Source organism: Neltuma alba, unplaced genomic scaffold (genome assembly GCF_004799145.2).
Source record: "Neltuma alba isolate B1F8T4 unplaced genomic scaffold, ASM479914v2 tig00008000_pilon, whole genome shotgun sequence".
NCBI classification, from domain to species: Eukaryota; Viridiplantae; Streptophyta; class Magnoliopsida; order Fabales; family Fabaceae; genus Neltuma; species Neltuma alba.
Window position 1 is genome coordinate 15,940 of NW_021634922.1, and position 24,251 is coordinate 40,190.

The 24,251-nt window shown below is 35.0% G+C and overlaps 3 protein-coding genes and 1 pseudogene across 3 annotated transcripts; 3 read left to right on the plus strand and 1 right to left on the minus strand.

The window, feature by feature from the left end:
• The first annotated feature begins 297 nt into the window (after window positions 1–297).
• Window positions 298–3,482, plus strand: LOC114753572 (auxin-responsive protein IAA27). The gene is made up of 5 exons (XM_028942260.1): window positions 298–934; window positions 1,691–1,917; window positions 2,408–2,549; window positions 2,718–2,779; window positions 3,066–3,482. Exons 1-5 carry the CDS (start codon window positions 513–515, stop codon window positions 3,101–3,103), a joined length of 891 nt encoding a protein of 296 aa, XP_028798093.1. The 5' UTR covers window positions 298–512; the 3' UTR covers window positions 3,104–3,482.
• A 4,355-nt stretch (window positions 3,483–7,837) lies between these two features.
• Window positions 7,838–12,353, plus strand: LOC114753575 (DNA-directed RNA polymerases II and IV subunit 5A-like; annotated as a pseudogene).
• A 977-nt stretch (window positions 12,354–13,330) lies between these two features.
• Window positions 13,331–16,751, plus strand: LOC114753574 (methyltransferase-like protein 5). Its single transcript, XM_028942262.1, has 9 exons — window positions 13,331–13,499; window positions 13,596–13,652; window positions 13,947–14,044; window positions 14,456–14,525; window positions 14,812–14,860; window positions 14,997–15,085; window positions 15,159–15,206; window positions 15,616–15,675; window positions 16,332–16,751. The coding sequence occupies exons 1-9, from the start codon at window positions 13,440–13,442 to the stop codon at window positions 16,440–16,442; spliced, it is 642 nt and encodes a 213-aa protein (XP_028798095.1). The 5' UTR covers window positions 13,331–13,439; the 3' UTR covers window positions 16,443–16,751.
• A 1,283-nt stretch (window positions 16,752–18,034) lies between these two features.
• Window positions 18,035–20,124, minus strand: LOC114753573 (60S ribosomal protein L7a-1). Its single transcript, XM_028942261.1, has 7 exons — window positions 20,056–20,124; window positions 19,732–19,779; window positions 19,417–19,618; window positions 18,785–18,954; window positions 18,553–18,681; window positions 18,365–18,457; window positions 18,035–18,278 (listed from the first exon to the last, which is right to left on the minus strand). Exons 1-7 carry the CDS (start codon window positions 20,056–20,058, stop codon window positions 18,147–18,149), a joined length of 777 nt encoding a protein of 258 aa, XP_028798094.1. The 5' UTR covers window positions 20,059–20,124; the 3' UTR covers window positions 18,035–18,146.
• Between the last annotated feature and the right edge of the window lie 4,127 nt (window positions 20,125–24,251).

A 24,251-nucleotide genomic window follows, 5' to 3' on the forward strand; every position in this document is an offset into this window, starting at 1 on the left:
CGGATAATAATATAATCTTAACAAAAAAAAAAGGAAAGATAATATTATGAAAGTTTGCCGGGGACTTTCTGTGGCTTGTCGGAGTGGTTGCCCACAGAAAAAGATTCACACAAATATAAAAACAACACATTACAGATTCTTCAACTCAAAACAATTTTAAATTTCCACAATATTCTTTTAAGTTTCCCGTTTTCATTTCAACATTCCCATTTTTCTTAAAAAAAGAATATTTTAAATTTTTGTGTCGTGCTGGGAGTATATTAATACGTGAACATAATAACTGATGACCCAAAAGCACAGAGAAGCTTCTCTCTATGATCATCAACATATATCTTTTTTGGCCTGTTGAATCCTGATTCTTGTTCAATCTTAGCTTCTACCTCTCTCTTTCTGTCTCTCACTTCATTCTTTATTCTTTCCCATTTTCGTGTTTCCTGAGAATAATTTACCTTGGTTTCATGTCTGTGCCAGAGCAAGACTAGGTAAGTTTATCAGAGACTCCAACTCCATCAATGGAAAGCTCAGACAAGTTTTCTCAGAGAAGAAACGGCTTGAATCTTAAGGCAACTGAACTACGGCTCGGATTACCCGGGTCGGAGTCACCCGAGAGGGATTTGGATTCGGAGGATAAGAACGAGTATCCGTTAGGCATACTCAAGAATCTTGTGTCTGGGGCCAAGAGGGGTTTCTCAGACGCCATTCATGGTGGTTCTGGGAAATGGGTTCTCTCTGGCAAAGGTGGTTCTGATATGGTTTTGGGTAAAGATTGTGGCTTGTTCTCTCCCAGAGGTGGTAACTCCGGCAAGACCACTGTCGGGTCGGATTCCGGCAATCATCAAGCGGGTTTGGGTCCCGCCGTTGTGAAAGATACTATTCCTCAGCCAACAAAGCCTTTGAATGAGAAGAAGCCTCAGTTTCCTGCTCCTGCTTCAAAGTATCATCATCTTCCTTTCATTTCATCCTTCTCCTTCATTACTCCCTTACTTTTTGTGTGTGCGCGTGTGTACGCGAGTGCTTTTTTTTTTTTGCCAGTTTTGTTGCTTCTCGTTTCCTCCTGGATGCGTCTGTTGTTAGTCGTTGCTTCTGCCTTATGAAAACTTTTTATATTTGCTATTTTCCTGGTAGAACTACGAAGCAAGAAGGAAACTACATTGAGTTTGAAGGTTTTTGTTTTGATACTTTTGAAAAAGAGGAAACGAATGTTTTCTTAGGAAAAAAATTTGTTTCAGTTACCTGAAAACCTGTTCATGGGAAAACTTGTATTCTCCGTCTTTTCCTGGTTCTAGTTATCTTCTTTTCTTAGTCTCTAATGTCATGATGTAATATTTCTATGTAATTTAGAGGATATTACTTCTTTGTTAATCATCTGATAGTTCTCTTCTTCGAGATTCCATATAGTTTCTTTTGAGTCCTGCTTGTTTATGATTTCTTGTCGCATATGATTCCAGCTTGTACTCCTCCAAGTATTTGGTGTCTTAAAAATTCCATCTGATTTGTTTTCCTATGCCTCGAGATTCTCCTCCCTCCTATTCTGTTCTTTGAATCTAAAGAGTACCTGATTTTGTATTATCTACAATATAACTTGTGAAATTATAAATCACTGGCCTACTCAGAACTTATGTCTCTGAATTGATGTTCCTTGTACAAGAACTACTACAAAAGAGTAACTTGTTGATTACATGTGAATAAGGGCACAAGTTGTGGGATGGCCACCAATCCGATCTTTTCGGAAGAACTCAATGGCTTCTCAGCCTCAAAAGAATGGTGATGATGCAGAATCAGGCAAGAGTGGATGTCTTTATGTAAAAGTGAGCATGGATGGTGCTCCATACTTGAGGAAGGCTGATCTCAACAACTTTGGCTCTTACAAGGAACTTTCTTCTGCACTGGAAAAGATGTTCAGTGGCTTTACAATGAGTGAGTTCCTTTCTACCTTCAACCCTTCCTGTCCCTTTCTAGCTTTTCCCTTTTCTTTTACATATGGTCTAGTGTTTTGATCTGGTGATCTGGACAGCTAAATATGAAAGGAAATTTTTTTCCCTTATCAATAGTGGTTGGATCAAGTAAAAGGGGCTTTATTCACCTTAAGTAAGAAGGTTAAGGGTTCTAATCTAATGCATGGAAGAAAAATCACATCCGGAGAACTACTTCAACTAAGCCCGATAATGCTTGAATCTAATCTAGTTACAGAACTAGATCTCATGGTGAATGATATGTCTAAAAAGGTTGGTTATTGGCAGAGTCTAATGACATCATGTGATCTATGTAATTGACTTCACTTAGTGAGATCAGACTTGTTGTAGTACTTACTAAAAGAGATTATCTTACTATATTATTTTTACATTTGAAGATGTTTGGATACTTGCATTCATTATTCTGAGAATGTTGTTATCATCGGCGAATTCAGGTCAATGCGGCTCTCATGGAGTTTCTGGTCGAGATAATATGAGTGAGAGTGGATTGATGGATCTTCTTAATGGATCGGAATACGTGCTCACATATGAAGACAAGGATGGTGATTGGATGCTAGTTGGTGATGTTCCTTGGGAGTAAGTGCCAAAACCTCTTCCGATTAAAGTCTATTACATTAATATTAACTTCTTTTATTATAGGGCTTTAATAAAGAGAAATTGCCTCATCTTTATTCTACTATAATCAACAAAGAACGAGTTAATGAGTACCTAAATCTTAAAACTAGCTTGCTGTTCTTGTTTCAGGATGTTCACTGATTCTTGCAAGAGGATGAGGATAATGAAGAGTTCTGAAGCCATTGGGTTAGGTAGGGCCAGGATTTCTAATCATAATCTTGAACCCTTTCTGCTTTCATTTATATCAAATTTGCAGGATCAAAGGCCTGAATCTCAGGTCTTAAAAAATAAGACTGCATTATACTAATTTAATGCTAGAAGCTCCTCTAATATCAAATTTATAGCAAGTTGTAGCATTCATAAACTGTGAATACTGTGACTGGTTCTCTATGTTCTGTGCAGCTACAAGAGTTCAAAGATCTGCTATAATTAGGCCAGATTTAAATGGTGATCTTACGTATTATCTGATTTTTGCAGCACCGAGAGCCATGGAAAAGTGCAGAAGTCGGAACTAGAGGAATGTGAAACCAGATTGAAGCATATGATCATAAATATATAAGAGGTGGTTTTATGCAAGTGGTGGAACTGGAAGAGGCTAAAATGGTTAAGGGCCTTGCCTGTGTTATATGTATAATTTGATATGAGAGAGATTTAAGTGCCTCAAAACTTATTATTAGTTGCTGTTGTAGATGTTTTAAGTTTTCTTGTGTTTGTGGTAACCCCCTCTTAGTTTTAATCTATGTTGTTTCTGACTTATTCAGGCTAAGGCTATGTTGCTATGAAAATTTTGTATTCCTTTCCCAAATCTCTCTCTCTCTCTCTCTAGGTTGATGTAAGAAGGAAGATTGCATTTAGTTTTTCTATAATGAAGGAAAAATAAAGCAGCTTAAAAGATCAGAGCTTTTTTTTATGTTTTAATTGGTTTTAATTTATTAGAGTTGCTTAACTCTTTGATACACGCCACCTTACTTCACTATTTGGACATGCTACTTGGATTGTTCAAATTGGACTAAAACCTTCTAAATTCTATTATTTATTTTGTAATTTAAATTATTAATTTTGAGTTAGTAATTGGAAGATCTATTTATTTTACGTTGGTCTCTTCGAATTTAAAAAAATAAATAAAATCATTCAAATTAGATGTGGATAGCATGAAAAAGGTTATTAGTACTCATTTATTTAGGCATGCAGGGAATCCAAACATCTTGAATCACCGTTTTAAACACCTATTTTGGAGGATTGCCAATTCATACGATATTGTCTTGAATTTGATGTAAACAAGGTCTCTGAAGTTTAGGAAAACTGAAATTAAGGATGTTGTAATCGGTTCAGTCACAAGATGTTATCATTATGCTTGAACAATAACAGACCAAGCGGACACCAAAATTTTCCAACGCTAGGACAGCTTCAATACCAGGCGAATGGGTAGGTTTGAGCAATTCCATCTATGTGACACTCTGCAATCCCTAGTTATTCTAAATCTCTTGTACCAAACATTACAAAATAAACAATACTAGTGCCAGTCCTAGTGGGGTATGCATGAAGGAGCTAATTGCTTCTTCTTTTTTTGTTTTTTGTTTTCCTATACAAAAGTATTCTTTTATTAGAAGTAATTTTGTTTAATATATCATTGAGTACTAAATTTGGCTCCTCTTTTCTGATAAAGATTTGAACCTTAGTTCGTTATGTTGTGAGGGATTATCTCCTTTCATTGAATCTTATTTTCATTGGTGTTAGATGCTTCTTTTAAATTTTATACTTGTTTTTTTTCTTGGTGTCCTTAGGTTATCCTGAATATGAACCTATGACCTTGCTCATGAAGAAAGCTATCACACCTACAAACCAACCAATTGGGAGAGAATTAATATATTCCTATTGGGGTTGATTCATCCTTCACAAATGTAACATGTAACTTTACGGTGTATTGTGCTCTCCTAGTGTGCTAGGTTCCTCCCATCTTTTTTGCCATGGCAAGTCTCTATGAAATAGTTTGAATAAGGGGATAAAAGGTGCTATGAGATCCTCCTGGTTCAATCCTAGACACATTAAAATGTTTTTCAGACATACTCCCATTTTGAGTCAAGATATTGATAAATAGACATGTCAAATTGCACTGATCTTGGGGGGGGGGGGTTCGTGATTGAGAGGATTGAAGACTAAGAAGTGAGTTATTGACCTAATTTCCCACCATTCCTTATGAAAAGGAAAAGAATTTCATAACTCCCCTAACAACTATAATTCACAACTGCCTTTCAAAAGTTTACCAATTATTTGCAAATAAAGATTAACAATTTTCCCATCAAAATTAACAACCTCCTTTGACGTAATTGACAATCAATTCTAATAAGGTAATTGTCAACTAAATAACTCTTCTAACAATTATCTGGTAAGAATTGACAATCTCAATACAACAAATTCATAATTACATTTACATTATGGCAAAACCAACAACCAAGTTTAATACTACTATCTCTTATTCTAAATATAAAATCTAGTTTATAACGCAAATTGTACTATAATTGAATCTCATATTTAGGTTAGAGATAATATTATCTTTTATGTTGGCAACTCCATCAACAAATATCTAGCAAGCCAAGAATTGAAAACTTTAATATATCAGATTAAAAAAATTACTTTTTATAAGACAATAATATAGATTTATCATATATATAATTACCATTATACTACCTCCAGTCTTAAATATAAGATCTTATTTGTAATGTATAAATAAGATCTTATAATTAAAATCAAAGATAGTATTATTAAGTGGATTCTGGCCATAAATTTTTCTTGCTACTTACCGTCTCGTTGGCTATAGCGACCCAGGCTTATAGTCTCTGGACTCTGGCCACCGGGGGGCTCTAGCGTTGGCCAGATTTTTTTTTTTTAAGTTAATTGGCGAAGTGAACTAGAATAGAACAACTGGTTAAGAATTAGAAGGAGTGAACTATAATATCTAGAGTTGGAAAAATAGGTCGAGCCTGTTAGATAGACTCGTTTAAGCATAAATATTTGAGGCCTGAGCTTGAAATTTTCCATTCAAATGGAAAACGGGTTTAAAAGGGCTGATCCTGAAGGGTTAACGCGTTAAACTGGCTGGTCCTGCAGGGCCAAAGGTCAGGCCTATTTAGATGCTTTTATAATTTTCCTATGTAATTCTAATACTATTAATTTTTTTTACATTATCAATAATATTTTAAATATTTAGTTATTATTATCATTTTGAAATTAAATTTCATATAGTGGTTTGATTTATTTGTCTTCAGATAATAATTTGTCTAATTAAATTTTAAAAAATGGGTTAATTTGAGCTTTAATAATGATTTGATTTATATTATATGGTTGATATTTTTAAACTATATATATTTGATAAGAGAATATTTCTATACTTCTATTACTTGTGATTCTATAATTTGAATTAGAAATTTATGAGTTTCAACAATAATGCTTCTCAAACTAAAGTAAAATAATAGTTTAGACGGTAAAATTTAAAAGTAAAATTCTTATAAAAAAGAAAAACTTGATATTTTTGTTATGAAAAATAGTAATTGATTATAGTAATGATGAAATTTTTAAAAAAAATTAATGATAGTATTTGTCTATTGCACATTTGCACTATTGATGAAACTTTTGGATATTGTTGTCTTGTTGATTGATGTTTTAGAAATTCTTAAATATTGATAGATATTTAGATATGATGATATTTTGTATTTGTGACTTAATTTTATTCAAATTTTATGTCTTTTATTAATAATTTTATTGGTTTTCTATTTTTTGATAAAAAAATATGAGAAATATGAAAAATAATATTTTTTTTATTCAAAAGGGCCAAAAGCTTGTGGCCAATCCTGAGCCCCTTAGTTTAAAGGCGGGGCCTAGTAAATTGGGATATGTTTAAAATTTTGGTCATGTAAAGTTGACTTTTTTAAACTCGTCGGTTTTGCAGAGTCGGCTTTGTATGACCGGGCCGGTTCGACCTTTAAGAATATCGCATAAAGGCCTTGAGATATGAGGAGTAGCATAATAATTTTGGTTCTAGACTTGTCAGCATAAAATTTATTAAATAATTTTACAATATTAATATTTAGTAATATTTAATTATAAATTCATATGATACAAAACATGATACATAATATGTAAAAAAATTTCATTTATTACTGTCTCAAGTTTTTTTTAAAAATAATTTTCAATTAATTACATTTTGTGCGAAGAAAGTTAGTCATTGTTTTTTCTTAAACTTTAATCTTTAGTCACACCTTTCATTTCTTACCAGAGAATCTCAAGACTCAAATTAGGATGATGGTGAGACCCTGCTTGCAAATTTTAAAGAAAACAGGCCACAAGCAGAGGCACCCTTCACATTATACGACAAGAATCTATGACTTTGATGCTGACAACTCTAACCCAGAAGATATCATGAACCTGTTTCCAAGTCATGAACCCATTTGGAAAAGCTTACGATAAGCATCATCATCAAGGAATTTGCTTTGTGTTATTTCAGAAAATAAGCAGGACTCGTCATGAATCTACTTTATGTCATGCGTCTACTTTAACTTTATCTTTATTAAAGTAGTTTATGTTATTGTAATCATTAAAGACATCTTTGCAAAGCTTATAATTATAAAAAGAGTTAATATAATTTTTAGTCCTTGAAATTTGAGCTTATTTTAATTTTGATCCCTCAAATTTCAAATACGTGGTTTTAATTCTTGAAATTTAACTTGTCTTAAAATGTTAGTCCCTGATAAAGCAAGGCTGTTAAAATTTGTTGAAGTGTCATCAATGACGTTAGAAGTGGTGATGTGGACTCATTAAATGATATCTAACTGATCTTGTATGAATAATAAAGTGTAGTACAGTGAATAGCTCCTGAAAATGAATAGTGAGAAAGAAAAAAAAAGGGATGCTAAAGAGATGACTTTTGGTAGCTTGTTCTTTTTTTTCCCCTCTTCTGTTATTCATATAAGATCTAATTAAATACCATTTGGTGAGTTATATCACCATTATAACTCTGTTAATGATGTTTTTAATATATTTTAACACTATTTCACCTTCAAGGATTAATATGTTGAGACGAAGTAAATTTCAGAAACTAAAATCATAATTCTAAAATTTAAAAAGCTAAAATCAAAATAAGTCCGAATTTTAGGGTTTAAAAATGATAGTAACTCTTATAAAGATTAATACTTAGAGAAAAGCGCGTCTTCTGTCGTGCCCGTGTTTCTGTTGTGCCCTCTCTCGCGCAATCTTCTTCATCGTTTTGGCCTGAGATTTCGAGGCAAGTAGAAGAGCGAAAAGGATGGTTCTTTCAGAGGATGAATTCAATCGGCTTTACAGAATCAGGAAGACTGTGATGCAGATGCTGAGGGATAGGGGCTATCTGGTTACAGACTATGAGATCAACATGACCAAGAGTGAGTTCAGGCATAAATACTCTGAGCACATGAAAAGGGAGGACCTCGTTATCAATAAAGCTAAGAAAGATAATAGCTCCGACCAGGTATTCCCTCATCTCGTTCTTCAACCTCTCCTTTTAGAGGATTTTCTTTTGCATAAATCTTCGTTTCCTAGTCCTACTGGGGTTATGGCCAGTGTTAGACATTTCGTTTAAATTTTGTTTGGTGCTGCAGGAATAATAGTGAGTCTGCTTGTTGGTATTGCTAGGAATTCTTAATAGTATTGCTATCAATATGGACAGGAGATAGAGCTATTTAAATTGGTTGAAATGAGTTGGATTCTCTGATCCAGCGAACCTATTTGTACTTTTGTTCTGCTGCCAGATATAAAATACCCTTAATATAAGAGCTAGTTGGAGATTCCATTTGATCCTAAGATCTCAATTCACTTTGTCCTCAATATTTATCCTCTTCATCCCAAGTAACCCTTATACTAATTGTATATGTTAAGACGTTTTTAAAAGGGCAACTTTAATGCACATGATTAACAAGATATTTTAGGAAAGACAATATTATTTATTACAGCTAAACTAATTTCTTTAATTTTGATAAATTAGTCATCTAGTTCTTGTAAGATAATATATTCTCTAAGAATTAAGGAAACAATGGTTTCAGCAAATCTTATGTTCAAAAAAGATAAGTTTAGCTGTCTTACATCATGATCATGAAAATTGGAGATTGAGCTTCACCAAACGTGTTTTTATCCCAGTACATGTGCTGAACTCTTAGACGATTTTGGATGACCCAACCTTCGTTGAAATGAATTCTGTCAAGTTAACGTGTTCTCTGACCCTATCAAGGCTTTCACGCTTATTCATAATGAACTTTCTTGGAACCACTCCCTCTGCAGCGTAATCAGAAAGATAAAGAGAACTTTTTAAGCGAAATTACACATTCACCTTTGATCATGTCTACAGGAAGGCTAATGGTTATGCATGCGAACACTACAGTCTTACATGATCCACCTTCAGGGTGTAGGAATCTTTTGAGAGTAAATGTGATTTAATTTTATTATCTCTTGCACGGTTTTTTGTGACCTTGTATTTATATGCCCATGAAGCTAGCTCACTATCAAAAAGATAACAAACCGGACCTTGTATGTTGAATAATTCAGTTCTAGGTTCATAATTCACATCATGCAGGCTGTAATTAGCATAATAGTTAGATGGGATAGCATATGGAAAATGTCTATTTCTCCACTTTTTGGGATTCATCTTTTCATTTGTTTCATTTGTACCAGATCTATGTTTTCTTTCCTGAAGAAGCAAAGGTTGGAGTTAAGACAATGAAGACATACACTAACCGAATGAAGTCAGAAAATGTTTCCAGAGCAATCTTGGTTGTTCAACAGAATTTGACTCCCTTTGCTCGGAGTTGTATTGCTGAAATATCCTCGAAATTTCACTTGGAGGTTTTTCAGGTGATGTGGTTTAGTGTTCTTGTGAGGAAAATACTTGGGTGATGGCAAGTTTCAAATTTGTTTCATGCGTTCTCTCTTTTACATTGCCTTCCAAACTGTTGACTTCATTTCTGGAACTTGTGCTTGAGCCCAAACAGAAAGTTAACATGGAATCAGAGTCTAACTACAAGATTTGAGACTTCCATTAAAAAAATAAGAAATAAAAAGAAAATGGACCTGCGATCTTTGAAGTTCAAGAGTACAAGCTCAGGCATACAAAAGTTGAATGTTGTGACTTGATGCTTTTGAGACTCAGAGAACACAATCCCAAGCAAAGAGAAAAATGACCTAAACAAAAGAGGAGGGGGTGTTGAAAATTAGAAGTCCCACATTTAAAGTAGTAAGAAAAATGATGGGTATCTCAGTTTGTGGCAATCCTTACCCATAGCTTAAATACCCTTCATGTTTCTTATCACTTTTAGATGTTGGATTTCTATTTTTGAACACAAACCACTGACTTGGCCTATATTTCAAATAATATTGAAGTAACAAATTTTCAGTTTATCTTGTATTATATGAACCTGCGTTCTTTTCTTATAATTTATTTTTATATGTTTGCAGTCTTAATTTATTTTAACGGTAGCTCTATTGATGCAGGAGGCAGAACTGCTGGTCAACATAAAAGAGCATGTTCTTGTTCCGGAACATCAGGTGCTAAATGACACAGAGAAGAAAACCTTGCTTGCGAGATATACTGTGAAAGAAACCCAGGTCAGTAGGTTAAAACTTGGTTCTAATGCACTTATTTTTATGGGCGTCCCTTGCCTTCACATTATATGTTGGGGTATGTTGTTTAGGGCTTCCTTTTAGAGTAAGGCGTATGGAAGTTTTAAGGGATTGTTGTTTTCAGTTATGCAGAAAGATTAGAAAGCATTGCTATCTACTTGAGCTTCTGTGATCTTTTTCATTAGCTTTCCTTTTATGTTGATTCCTTTCCTTCAGAGGATGACTTATCCAACTAGCTGTCTGTTACTTGCCTTCTTTTCTAGTAATGTTTCTTCTTTTACTCATGAAATTTCATGCTTATTCTATCGCTATGATTGAATCCCACAATTAGTAAAGCTGAGAAAATGTTTTACAGGAAATGGCAAAATCATTACAATCTTTTTTGTGTGTGGTGAAAGCTTGATAAAAAGGGCCTTTACCCTAATTAAATGATACTGTTCCTTATTATAGAGACATTTGATGCTTATGGCATGTTCCTATATATAAGAGACACTTACAAGTTGTCTCTACTTTTTGTGTTAATTTTATTATTTTAACCCATATTTATTATTTCCAACTCACACTCTCTCTCCCTCCCACTCTTTCTTTTAATAATTTAATTGTTCTCTCTCATGCTCTCTTCTCCTCCTTATTAATGAGGGTATTTTTGGAAAAAAATTATACTTTTTACACTTATTGTTCTTAACTAATTTAAACTGTTTTTTTGATCAACGTACTTCGGTTATTTGTCCTCTTATAATAAGGAACGGAGGGAGTACTGTTCAACTGTGTTGTTGATTGCTCTGAATATGTGTGAATCATATCTGATTTCTTCTTCCCCTGTTTGTGTTACTTCTCCAGGATGTTTTTGTTAGTGCACATCATATACAGTTTTGTCACACTAACTATGCTACAGTCTAACTACATTTTAGTCACTATCTAATATGCATCATCCTACGCTCCCCCTTAGCTGGGAGTAATATACCTACAATTCCCATGTACGTGTTTTAGCTTCACTAGTCCCTTCTGACATTTTTCTCACGCAAATGACTTCACTATTTTTTTTATTTTGTTTGTTTGTTTGTAAACTCAGACTTTTGTCTTGCCCAAGGAAAAAAAAAAAAAAAAGGACTTCACTACTAGCCTCCATCTCGTGGGCCATCCAATTTTTCAAAACTCGTTCTGTTTCCCAGCTTAATAACTGTTTCTGTCTCAGAAGCTGGTACATATCAGCCCCAATTGGCCCAACTTTTAGACGGTTTTTAAGCAAAATCTAGCCGTTTGGAACTCCAGCCTGGGTCTGAAATCATTGCTATTTAGGAATACTCTCAAATTTGCTCAGTTCTGAACCGTGAAACTGATGTCTGGCCATATCATGGTGCAATATTCAAGTTTCCCAACCAACTTTTGATGCCTCCCTGGGTCACTCACTAAACTCATCACCAGATACTGCAGAAATCAACTACCCAGGTTTATTGTACACACCCCCACATTTGAGCGCGCATATCCACAAGCACACGCACACTCAGACAAGCATGCACATGCACATGCACTCACACACACACAGACTCATGCCCGCCCTCGCAATGGTCATAAATTTGTTGTGGATGATGGTGGCTTTGGCAATGGTCTCTGGCAGCTGGTTGGTGGCGAAGTCTAGTGCTGGCGATCATGGCCTCATGGGGAAGGGAGGAATTTCCTTTTAAGGATATTTTGATAAATATGCATTAAAATTGTTCACATCTAGAGGACATGAGATTTTTAGAAGTCAAGGATATTTTGTTTGGAACGTAAGAATGATTTTCCCCAATATTGTTGGGGAAAATCATTCTAAAGGTTGAGTTATTACTATTACTCCTTCATGTAAATCTCCTTTAAGAAATGTGTAAGAAACATCCGTTTGATACAATTGCCATTTGTGGATTGCTGTCGTAGTACGCGCCGTTACCATTTTGATTGCAGGAGAAAAATGCTGACGATGTTGTCTCTTTCCTTTGTGACAGCTTCCCAGAATCCAGGTGACAGATCCAATTGCAAGATACTACGGACTGAAGCGTGGACAGGTTGTGAAGATAATCCGACCAAGTGAAACTGCTGGGACGTTATGTTACCTACCGATATGTTGTGTAACTCTTCACTCTTTTCTAGTTTATGTCCTGAGCTGTGTGCTTTCATTATAGACTGCGACACAGAGCACGCACCAAAGAAAAGCCTGCTTTTGTACCAATCTGTTTTTCTTGGGGGACCCGAATAGTTGTTAATTGGGACTGTGCTTCCATCGAAAAAGAAAGGAGAAAAAATCGTTTCTTTTCTTTGCCATCACAAAAAACGTACTATCATTAAAGATATCCGAAGTGCAGACGTACAAACATAAACCAAATAACAGAGTTTGAAATGAAACAAAACAAGAAACAACAAAACAAACACTTAAACAAAATATCATCCAGTATCAATTGAAATTCCAGCACAATCTTGATCAAGAAGACGCTGCAATTGTGAGGCGTCCACACCCGTTCTGGGTTACATGAACCTCAACTTTTCGTTTTAGCAAAAACCTTTTGATAGGCTAATGCCTCTCATCGGATGGTACATCCAAGGCAAGCCAGGGAAGAAATTCTGCCATCATTCTAACTGGTAAGCTGCGAAGAAATTGCCACACCAATGAGGTTTGATGCCTGCTCTTTAAATGAAAATTTCTAAGTAACCAAGGGAAAGATCTGCCCAAACACGTTAAGTTTTGGCAGTATAAGGTAATGAGGGAAAAGAAACAAATTCTAAGCATATGGAGCCACACTGGCACAGGCGGGTATATGCTTGAAATATACACGCATATTTTTTCTAATTTTTTCATATTGACTGAGTTTATGAAGTTATTTTTAAAAATAAAAGTTATGTAATAAGTTATCTTCAGGATTAAATTGACATTGAGACTTTAATTCCTTTTATTTTTAAAGTTCTAAATTTCTAATAAATTGATTTATTAATTTAATGTTATGTAAAATTTAAAAATAAAAGAGTTCCTCATTTGAAGGGAGGCAGAGTACTCCAAAATTTCACATTTAATTTAAGTAAAAATATAAAAATGAATGAATACTCTGCAATTTTTCAATTTCGCGTGCTGCGGCATCGGGAAAATCAGGGCAGGAGGCAGGAAAACGCAGTAATTGTGGGGAAAAGGGAAATTCTCCAGTTTCTCTGTGAACGCAACCGCGAAAACCCTGGCCTGAAAGTATGAAGCTCAAGCAGTTGGAAAGTCTCCTTGGCGATCTTCAGCAGTTCTCTCAACCCAAGGTTCTCTCTCTTAAAACGACCTTTGATAGTAGTCTCTGTGTCTCTTCTTTATCACTGTGAATCACTTTTTTTTTTTTATGTTTTATTTGGTCGCAGATTGAACTCGAACAGTATCCAACTGGACCCCATATTGCTTCTCGAATGCTCTACACTGTATTGCTCTCTTTCTCTCATCACTTTATCCAGTTCTCTGCAAAATATTGTTGCATGTTTCTTCAAACTTCACCTTTGGATATTCTATTTTTCTTCTGCCGAAGATGTAAACAGCTATGGGCTCGAAGATTACATTTCTATTATTTCCTTGCAAATGCAATGATTGATGTCATCGGCAAGTTTCATTCTAGAGTGAATCCAATAGTGTGCAATTTGTTTGGTAACAATTTTTTTTCCAGCCATTGTAATTCCACATACTTAAAGTTCTGTTTCTGTTGTGATTATGTAAATTAGGCTGAGAACTCTTTTGGAGATGTGAGCAACAAAGTAGTGGCTGACTTTGGATGTGGTTGTGGTACTTTAGGTGTTGCAGCTGCTTTATTGAGTGCCGAGTAAGTTGCCTTCTTTCCCTTCTTCTACTTTTGTACAGTCTGTTCCTAAATGCCATTTAATCTGTAAGTTTGAATATTTGAGCTGATATTGAAATGACATTAAGTATGCTGAAGTTTCAAACTACTACGACTTGGCTGCATTTTGCATTTTCATAGTCCATGGTTACATAGGACCCACGGGAAAAATGAATTGGGATTTTTCGTTGCTGGGTCAGTGATACATAGCACATAACGGCTTGCTTACTTAGGGACCCTCCATTCTAACTCAAAACTTCAATTCCAATTTTAAGCAACAAAGCAAATGTTTTGTCTAAATTAAGTGTGGTTTTATGTATATAATATTTATGTATGTGTCTATTTATGTATGAATGTATATCTTATATTCTCTTAATTTGTCTTAGCATTGGTCAGACATGTTTTTGGCATTGACATTGATCCAGAATCTCTTGAGATAGCATCGTTAAATGCTGAGGAGCTTGAGGTATTTTCTTCCTACTGCTCATTATAGTAGATGATTGTATTTTTTCAGATGATTGAGTCTCTTGTTGCATTGAAATAAAAGTAACATTTTTGTATGCTTTAAATGTACGCATAGTGATGTATCTTGAATTTCAAAGGTTCACTTTAATTTCTGTACATTGCTAAAGAAGGTAAAAAGTGAGAATTAGTGTGCTCTAAATTGAATAATGAATGGCTAGATTATTATGTTGAAAATGGCCTACTGGTAGTTGATGCATCTTTCCTTTGTTGTTCAATTAAACTTGCAGCTGTATTTGGACTTTATTCAGTCTAGTGTCATGGATTTGGAATGGAGAGGTAGCTTTCCTTATTATCTTTGTCCTACTTTGGTGCCTTTCTCTGCCTTTGCTTATGTAAGTTCTGTGTCTATTCTTGAAGTTTTCTTCTATAACAGGTTCATCTAGTTGTGTTGGTATTTTATATTTTTCTCCAGGTCAAATTGTTGATACAGTTGTGATGAATCCTCCTTTTGGAACTAGGAAGAAGGGTGTAGACATGGATTTTCTCCATGTTGCTTTGAAGGTAGGCAACCATGGTGGTCATAGAACTTTTAACATGTGATTGATGAGATGTCTGATATACATGTATTTGTCAGGTTGCTTCTCAAGCTGTGTATTCCTTGCATAAGACTTCAACAAGAGATGTAAGTCATCTGTGTCTTACATTCTAGTTGCCTGAATGAGCAATGAAGCTCTCACAAGCCCAATTGGGTTGTCCTTAGTATAATACATGCACACTTGTACCATAAATGTTGCAACTTCAATTTTGCACGAGTCACTTCAAATTTTCTTAAAGTCATGCTATTTGTGTGGATGTTGAAGCATCTTGATTTATTCACTTATTATCTCATGCATAAATTTATGTGTTTGTTGATGTCACACTTTACATATCTTATTATTTCATGAGGAGTTCAGTATTATTTAAATGACTGCTTGAATTAAGATCTTTTCATAGGAGTGACATTTGTCTTTGCAGCTTTTTCTATATACTTCCATACCCTATTTCTGCTCATTTTTACTTTGTTTATGCGATGTGTTTTCATCTTATTCTAGCATGTCAAACGAGTAGCCGTGAGGGATTTCAATGCTGCAAGTGCTGAAGTTTTATGTGAGGTGAGTGAATCGTTTTATTTGTTTGTTTTTGTGTTGTAGAAGCCTTATGAAAAGTAAGCTTTTACCCATTTTATTAATCTCTTTTTAGTTAAATATGGAAGTTCTTTATTTCGTTTTTTGAAATTAAGTCGAGCTCTTTTGTGCTTATTACTTATTGGTTATGAATCCTGAGTCAACTATAACTTGTAGTCATTAATCCCACAGTAAAAATACTAGTTCTATCTTAACTTTGTGCAAGTGGGCCTAAATGTGTCACATTAGACATGCCATCTCACAATTCAGATGTTGTAGATATGGATAGCTTCTTAACATAATTTGGTAAATCCATACCAAGAGGTCAAAGATCATCCATCATACTGCACACTTGAAATCATGTTTTGAATACCTGTTTCTATAGTCCTTGGACGACTGGATTCTTTGTTATTATGTGAATTTCTGCATATCGATGCCTGATAAGTATTTTAGGCATGTTGTGTTTTTATCTCTTGATTTGTTGATCCATATGTTATATAAAAAATAGGTAGGTCAGAAGGTAGGCTAGCCAACCCACATTATCAGCACGTAACCTGTAGTTTGACTTGTTTTAGCTTTTTTATTTGGAAGCATCCATAAGGTTTTTAACTTTTAAATGGTACTTTGTTTTCTTAATTTAACAGCTTCGTTATGATGTACCAAAACTATACAAATTTCACAAGAAGAAGGAGGTGGATATCGCTGTGGACCTTTGGCGTTTTGTACCAGCAAGTCACCAAAGCAGTGTTATATAAAGAGGCCCTTTGGATCCAAATTTGTGGGGGAGATTGTTACATGGTTAATTTATCCTGCACCATCAGTAGATTGTTACAAGTGGCTCTGCCAAAAGCTAGGCTACACGTGTGTTTTTTTTGTTAGTCCAAGTCTCCAAGCAAGCAAAACCTGTCTTGTACGTAGCTTTCTTAAAGTTGGCTTGATTGGGTCGGATAAACTGATTGATGCTATTTCATAGTGATGGATATTTTTATGAACCATTTGAATCGATTGTCAATCTGATCACATTCAGATGTGGTATATATTGCATACTGAAACTTTCTTCAAAACGTGATGAGGATGATTCTTAGGGAAAGAATGAGCTTAGCGTAGGAGAATCATTTTGCTGTTTGAGAACTCTGTTCATTAAGGAAAGGTTCACCTGGGTTGTTGTCCTTAAAATTGCCTCTGAATTTCTACTTGGTCTCTTTTCAACTCTCTTTTTCTTCCTCCACCAACTCCCCTCCCCCCCGGGGGGTTATAATATGACAAATAATGAAAGCTTGGCAGATGCAAGGGATCTCCTTATCTTATTTAGTGTTGCCTATTTTTTCCCCCTGTAATGGCCCTTAATTTTCTCAAGCTGGATTATGAAAAAAAAATGATTTTCTGATATTTATTATAAAATCATTTGGATCTCATGGATTACAATTATTATTGAACTAAAGTAAAGCGGGAAACATGGATTAGGAGGAAAATGGGTTAGACCTTGTGGGTTATGCATAGCAGTTTTCTTCCTCCTTGGTCACTGGACTATAGCACCGGCATAACAGTCCCCCGATAATTGAATCCCCAACCTCAGTCCAATTGCAGTTTTTGTTTACAATTCTTCAATCATAACCTTAATAACATATACTTTTCGGAGATGATTATATAATTTTCTTATTAAAAGAAAAATCACATTTATTTACGAAAAAACATAAAATTTCCCGTAATATTGTACTTTGTCATCCCTTTCCTGCAATTTTGCGCTTTAGTCGTTAGCTTCGATAATTGGTTTTAAAATGATGTTATTAATTCAAGAAATATCGATGCAAGTAATTAATTATGTCTGAAAAAGATATTAAATATTTTGTTTTTACATAATTATAACTAAGATTGCAAACAAATTTCATGCAGCATATCATCAACAATCTATACACTAAACTTACCAAAATATAGCATAATATCGTACAGTAAGTTTTATAGCATATCATCAAAATAATCCAAGTACTTTGTTTTGACACTGCAACAGCATTTTTGGGTGCCAAATTCCATGATGGAACAAGAATCCTTTTTGGCGTGCTTTCCCTCATGCGCCTCTAATAGCATATTTCCTTTTCTTTCAACTTATTTCGAAATTACTGCCATAATACAATAATATAGATCGGTAACTTCAGGAAAACATTTCACTGAAGACCGTCCTTGATCCTTCATTACAAAGCCAGCTTCATTTCTCTCAGCAGTGTTCAAAGAACGTCTTTCTTTTCCAATTGTTTTAGCTCGTGTTAAACTTCTGTCGCATCAATTTGACATCTTTGATCACAAGAATAATTTTGTAAATAAATTTAAGCTAGAGACAAATTTTTTATGCTTGACAGAATCTGGTGGTCTAAGCTATCAATCTCCATAGAAAAGCGAAACAAACTCCAACCCTCGACAAAATTTAACAAAATCGAATTGCCTGAAGCAAACAAACAGGAAGCCTAAGACATCCTCTGTGCCGCTTCCTTAGCAAGGAGCCTTTCCTTGGCCTTGGTCTTGGCTTGGGATTTAGATCCCATGATCCCACCACCCCACTTCTTTCTGTACTCATCATACTTGTCATTGAAGTTAGCCTGTGCAAAAGGAATACGAAAAATAAAAAGAAAGCCCAAAAAGAAGCAACAAAGAAAGAAAAACCAAAAATCAACCCACAAATTACCTTGATCGCCTCAAGAATCTTGGAGAATTCTAATTTGTCCTCATTCTTGACTGTTGTCAAGCACAGAACTGATGCAGTTTTCTTGTGGACAATCTATCAAAGGCAGAAAGAATTGAATTAGATGCAATGACAAAAATTCTATTCAATCAATTGAGGAAATGCCTAGATAAAACTATTGCAAGTATTACCGATCCCAAGCGTGCCTTGCCCTTAACAATGCAGTAGGGAATTTCCATCTTTCTGCACAATGCTGGCAACCAGACAACCAGTTCAATTGGATCTACATCATGAGCAATCACAACCAGCTGTGCCTTATTCTGCCAGGAAAAAAAGAAAAAAAGAAAAAAGAAAATGTTAATCAAATGCTGGGGATGAAAAGGACATTCTCATCATCTCAGGCATCGACAGAAGGAAGCAGACCTGCTCGATAAGGTAAGTGACATGATTGAGACCATACTTCACAACAATAGGCTTCTTAGCTTCAGTAGATTTTCCTTCTGCCTCTGCCTGAGCCCTCTTCAAGAGTCTCTCTTTCTTTTCAGCTTTATCCTCAGGCCTGTACTTAAGGAGCATCTTGAACAGGCTGGTTGCTGCAAAGGACATTAACAGAATCAGTACAGCCTTTTGCACATGAGTCGATTGCTCTAGTAACATGAACAAATACAAACCTCCAACACCAAAAACTAAATAAAGGCAAATAAAAGAATTAAAACGACTAATAATTAAGCGGACACTCAATAATTCAAGAATATGCTAGAACAGGGCAATAGGCACACTGCAATTATTGAACACCATCAAACGTCCTCACTACCTAAAATGCCACATCAATAACACATGCAAGCGCCCGAAACATCGATGATAATCCACAGGCACTGAATTCTGGAAAATATGCAGTACAGTTCAAATATGCGTCCACATCAATCATTCAATTATTTTTTACAAAATTTTGATGAAATTAAGTTAGATATCATAAGTTTCCGAAGCATTAAAAAAGCCAAGAAAAACACTTGAGTTAATATTCACGAACCCTAGGGTTCAATTAGCTTTCGTACCAAGGTTCTTATCTAGTGTTTTGGTGAACTGATTCAAAGCTGGAGGGACCTTCAACCTCTGCTTGAGAATCCTCTTCTTCCTCTGAATTTGAACAGTCTTGGGCCACTTGACGAATCGGGTCAGGTCTCTCTTAGGAGGCAATGCACCTCCAATCCCAAACTGCTTCGGACGCTTCTCAAAGAGCGGGTTTACCACCTTGTCCTAAAATCAAACAAAGAAAATCGAAGCCAAATCATATCATGATTTTTTAAAAAGAAAAAAAATAAACGAAACCGATATTTTTAATTGAAGTTATGCCAATCAGAGAAACACACCTGCTTCTTCTTAGCCGCAACCGGAGCTTTTACACCTCTTTTTGGAGCCTATTAAACGGACAAAAAAAAATCCCCGATTTATCAACCAGTTAAATTGACAAGGGCTCTTCCAAGACGTAACTCAAGATCAGAGACAAGAACCCAGAATTGTAATATGTAATCATAGGAATAACTCTTCCTGCCATTTCAATACTCAAATTCCATGAACCGAAATTTTTGTTTTGGCATGAAGAATCAAGTGATACTAAAAGGTAAGATCATAATCTCGATGAAACATGAATACCGAGTTCAGATACAAGCTTAGAGAAATAAGGCATTACTCACCATTGCCGCTGATCTCCCAGACTCCCAGCTGCTGCCGACTTGAAAGTTTTCGCGGAATGGAAAAACCCTAACCTATATCAGAACTGAGGCAAGGGCCTCGAGTATTTCAATAATGAAAACTACGTCGTTTTGTTGGAGTTAATCTTGACCGTTCATTCAACACTCAATCTCGTCCGTTCATTGTTTCTAATTCAGTGAGGATAATTCCTCCCTATTTCTTTGTGCATATTTCATCCCAACGTACACTTAAATTTGCAGAAGGCATCTGCTGATCTTCATGAAACTATACAATATGTTTTTTGGAAATCATGTGGAACAAGAGAGAAGCTTTAATATGATATCTTTTCATCATCATCAATCGGTCATTTGGCTATAATTTTTCTAATTATGTGTCCGGTCCTGATTATAAGACATTTTTTGTAGTATGCAAACGAGGTCTTATAATTAGGACCGGAGGTAATGTTTTTCCTACTCTAACCCCCTTTGTTTTTTTGTCTCATTATTTCTAATTATATAAGTTCATATTATGAAGGGATTATGTAAGGTTATCCTCTTCTAATACTAACTCTGGTCCTTAATATAAGAACTTATTTGACTTTTATTTTAGTCCTAAATATAAGACCTCAATCTATTTTTGTCTCGCATATTTATCCATTTTTATCCAAGGTAATTCTTGTAATAATGGTAGTTCTAGCCAATATACTTGATTAGCAAAAATATTTTATGAAAAATAACACATGTTTATTACAAATAACTAACTTAACTAGTTTCTTTAATCTACTCAAATCAGTCAACTAGCTCTTATATTAAGGATCGTAGGCGGTATCATTTTGACTTTTATTAGAAAAAATTTATACTTATGCCTAATAATTTCAAAGTAGACATTTTTTTATACGAAAAAGTTTAAGTGTTTTGGGTCCCGTGACTCACTAAGACTAGAGCATGCCTCTAGACTCAGAAAGTGTTTACAGAAGTATTTATAGATTATCCACCAACAAGGTCCTCACATCGACAGTGGAATTCAAACTTTCAGAGTAGACATATTTATTCATTTTGTTTTAAAAAAATTTGGGATGGGCTCCCTCTCACAACCCATTCGCCTAAATTTTCATGGGAAAATTACACACAGGTTTCAAGGAATAGGATTTATTCATTTAAGGTCCCAGAAAAAGTCAAAATTAATAGCAAGTTCTAAGAGACCTTATATTGCTGTTGACAACCTATGCAGTATCCGCTAACAACTGACTTTATAGAATAACATAATCTCCACATAAGAGTAAATTATAACCAAATAATATAATATAACAACGTTAACACTAAAATGGGAAGCTGTTGAAAGGCATGAACAACTTTAACTAAACTTAATAGAATTATAGCAATATTTTACTATAGAGATCCATTGATAACCTCAACAGTAAGTATTAACAACTTAATGGGATGCTGTTGACAACCTAGGTAGTGTCACTGACAACTAACTTTATAGGATAACATAACCTCCATGTAACATCAAATTATAACCAAATAGCATAATATAACAACTTTAATGCAAAAATGGGAAGTAGTTTGAAGACATTAACTTTAACTAAATCCAATAGGATTATAGCAGAATTTTATTACAAAGATGTATTGACAACCTCAATAATGAGTATTAACAATCCAAAGGGAGCTGTTAATAACCTAGGCGGTGTTCGTTGATAACTGACTTTATAGGATAACATAACCTCTACATAAGATCAAATTATAACCAAATAGTATAACATAACAACTTTAAAACTGAAATCATTTTTATGAAAACTTCATAGTAATACTGTACTTATATAGTATTTGCTAAAGGGTCACCGCATTGGGAAAAATTTGTCCTTCTCCAATACATTGGAGGTGTTGTGAGAACAAAAATGATAAAGAAAGGCACAACACATGTAGAATTTGAAGCAATGATAGTATCAATGGTAGAAAAAGAAAGTAATTGGATAGTTATGAAATTCACAGTAAGCTTTGATGAATATACATTTGTAGACCTTGTAGGTGATGAAGGAATAGAATATTTAATTAACTTCAATAGAAAAAGTAGTCATGCATATACAGAAAATAGAGATGCAAATTCACAACCAATAAGGGATGGTTCAATAGAAGAACAACATGTGTAAGTGTAATTTACTTATTTTGAATTTGACGTAATATTGTTTGTTGTCAATTGTTTTGTTTAAGTAGTCATTGCAGTGGTCGAAGGTTGTCATTGATGACCCTATGACTTGTTTTGTTATGCAGGATGAAAGACTTATTCAGAGGTTCAGATATATCGTCTATGTTTCCACCCAATGTGTTGAGTAAAGACCCACTATCATTGCCATGTGATTCGCAAATTATGCCAACACTGATTCCCGAAATGAATTCAACAAAATAGAAGGATTTGGTTATTGGAGAAGGACAAAATTTCCCAATGCAATGGTTTCTTTATGTTTTTTTTGTGACTACATGTGATAGTATTGTTTTGTAAATGTCATTATACACACCTCAAGTTAAAGGGTCATTAGGTACACATGCAACTCGTATGCTTTTTTGAATAGGTTGTAAATTTGGTATAGTTACATTGTAGGTATATATATATATATATGAAATGGTAAATGACATCCGGAAGTAATCTAATGTAATGTCATATTTCTATTTTGTTGTATTTGTCAATAGGTTGTCATGGACTAGTTATCACACGCTGTGGATGTTGTCAATGGCTGTAGAATTAAGTTATTGATATAAAGTGACAATTTCATATACTTCCAGTCTTCCATGATTTCTTCACACATGATTTTAGTGTTAAAATTGTTATATGATATTATTTGGTTATAATTTGATGTTATGTAGAGGTTATATTATTCCACAGAGTTAGTTGTCAATAGCTCCCCCTTAGGTTGTTAACACTTGCCATTGAGGTTGTCAATCGTATTAGCAACATACACGATAGGGAGAAAGGCAAGACAGCAATGTACAGTTTGCGACAGGGAGAGATGCCGAGAGGCCTACTGCAACAGGGAGAGACAACAGATGGTGGACTGATTGCAAGAGGGAGAGGCAATGCAATAGGGGAGCAATTGTACCATGGAGAGTGACCACAAAGGGAGAGAAGACACCAGGAAGTAATTACGAAATGAGAGACGGCAACTACGAGAGGCACTACGTGGTTGATTCCTTCACTTCAGATGCCGACGCGAGAGGCAGTGAGCAATTCAAACATTGAGGCAAGAGGGAGAAAGTGTTTGAACTTTGAATTGGGAACCTGGGATTAGGAGGGATAGGGATGTCATTTTACAATTATAATATAATACTCTAAGGTCTATTAGGACCTGCTATTAATTTTAACATTTTTTGGGACCTTAGGTGAATAAATTTTGCTCCTTGGGACCTGTATGTAATTTTCCCAATTTTAAATTCCACAGTTGCCCCTCTCCTTGCACGCAAAGCTCTCCCCCGGCTAATTCCGTCATTCGCGTGCCTGGTCCTCTCGCCATCACTGTCCTTTTCTGATTTTGTCGTTGTGTTCTGTTTTCACCTCCAAATCACTAGCTCTGCTCCTCCTCTAGTCGACACCATCACCTCTTATCGTCTTCTCCTTCTCGAAGAATGGCCCTGTCTTTACTTTGTTGAATTCATCTTCAGCGACTCTCATCCTCTTCTTGTTCTCGGGCAAGTTCTATTTCAGGTTTGTGCTCTCTCTTCCATGATCAACATGTTGGTTTTTGCTTTTATATGTCTTGTTATACTTATTCAAGTATATAGCTTCTGATATTAGACACATTTGGGTTGCTTGTGTTTTGCTTATAGCGATGATCTGTACAGCAATATACTGCCTTAAAACTATGGGAATTATATTTTGGTTGAGTATAAACTATCACAATTCTTTGCAACTTTATTTGTTGAAGCAATATCTTGAAAGGTTGAATTAGGAATGTGTAGGGTTCTAGTCCCTTGGACTCCTTTCCTGTTCCTTTTTAAAGAATATGTGCAACTGACAAATTCACTAGCTCTCCTTCTTATAGCTTAATGGTGGTGATTAAGGTGAATTAAAGGGAGAAAAACACAGTGCTATTGTATCCAAGGTCAGAGTAGATTGATTAAGGTGAATTAAAGGGAGAAAAACACAATGCTATTGTATCCAAGGTCAGGGCAGATTAATGGGATTGTTACAAATTGTAGCTATTGAC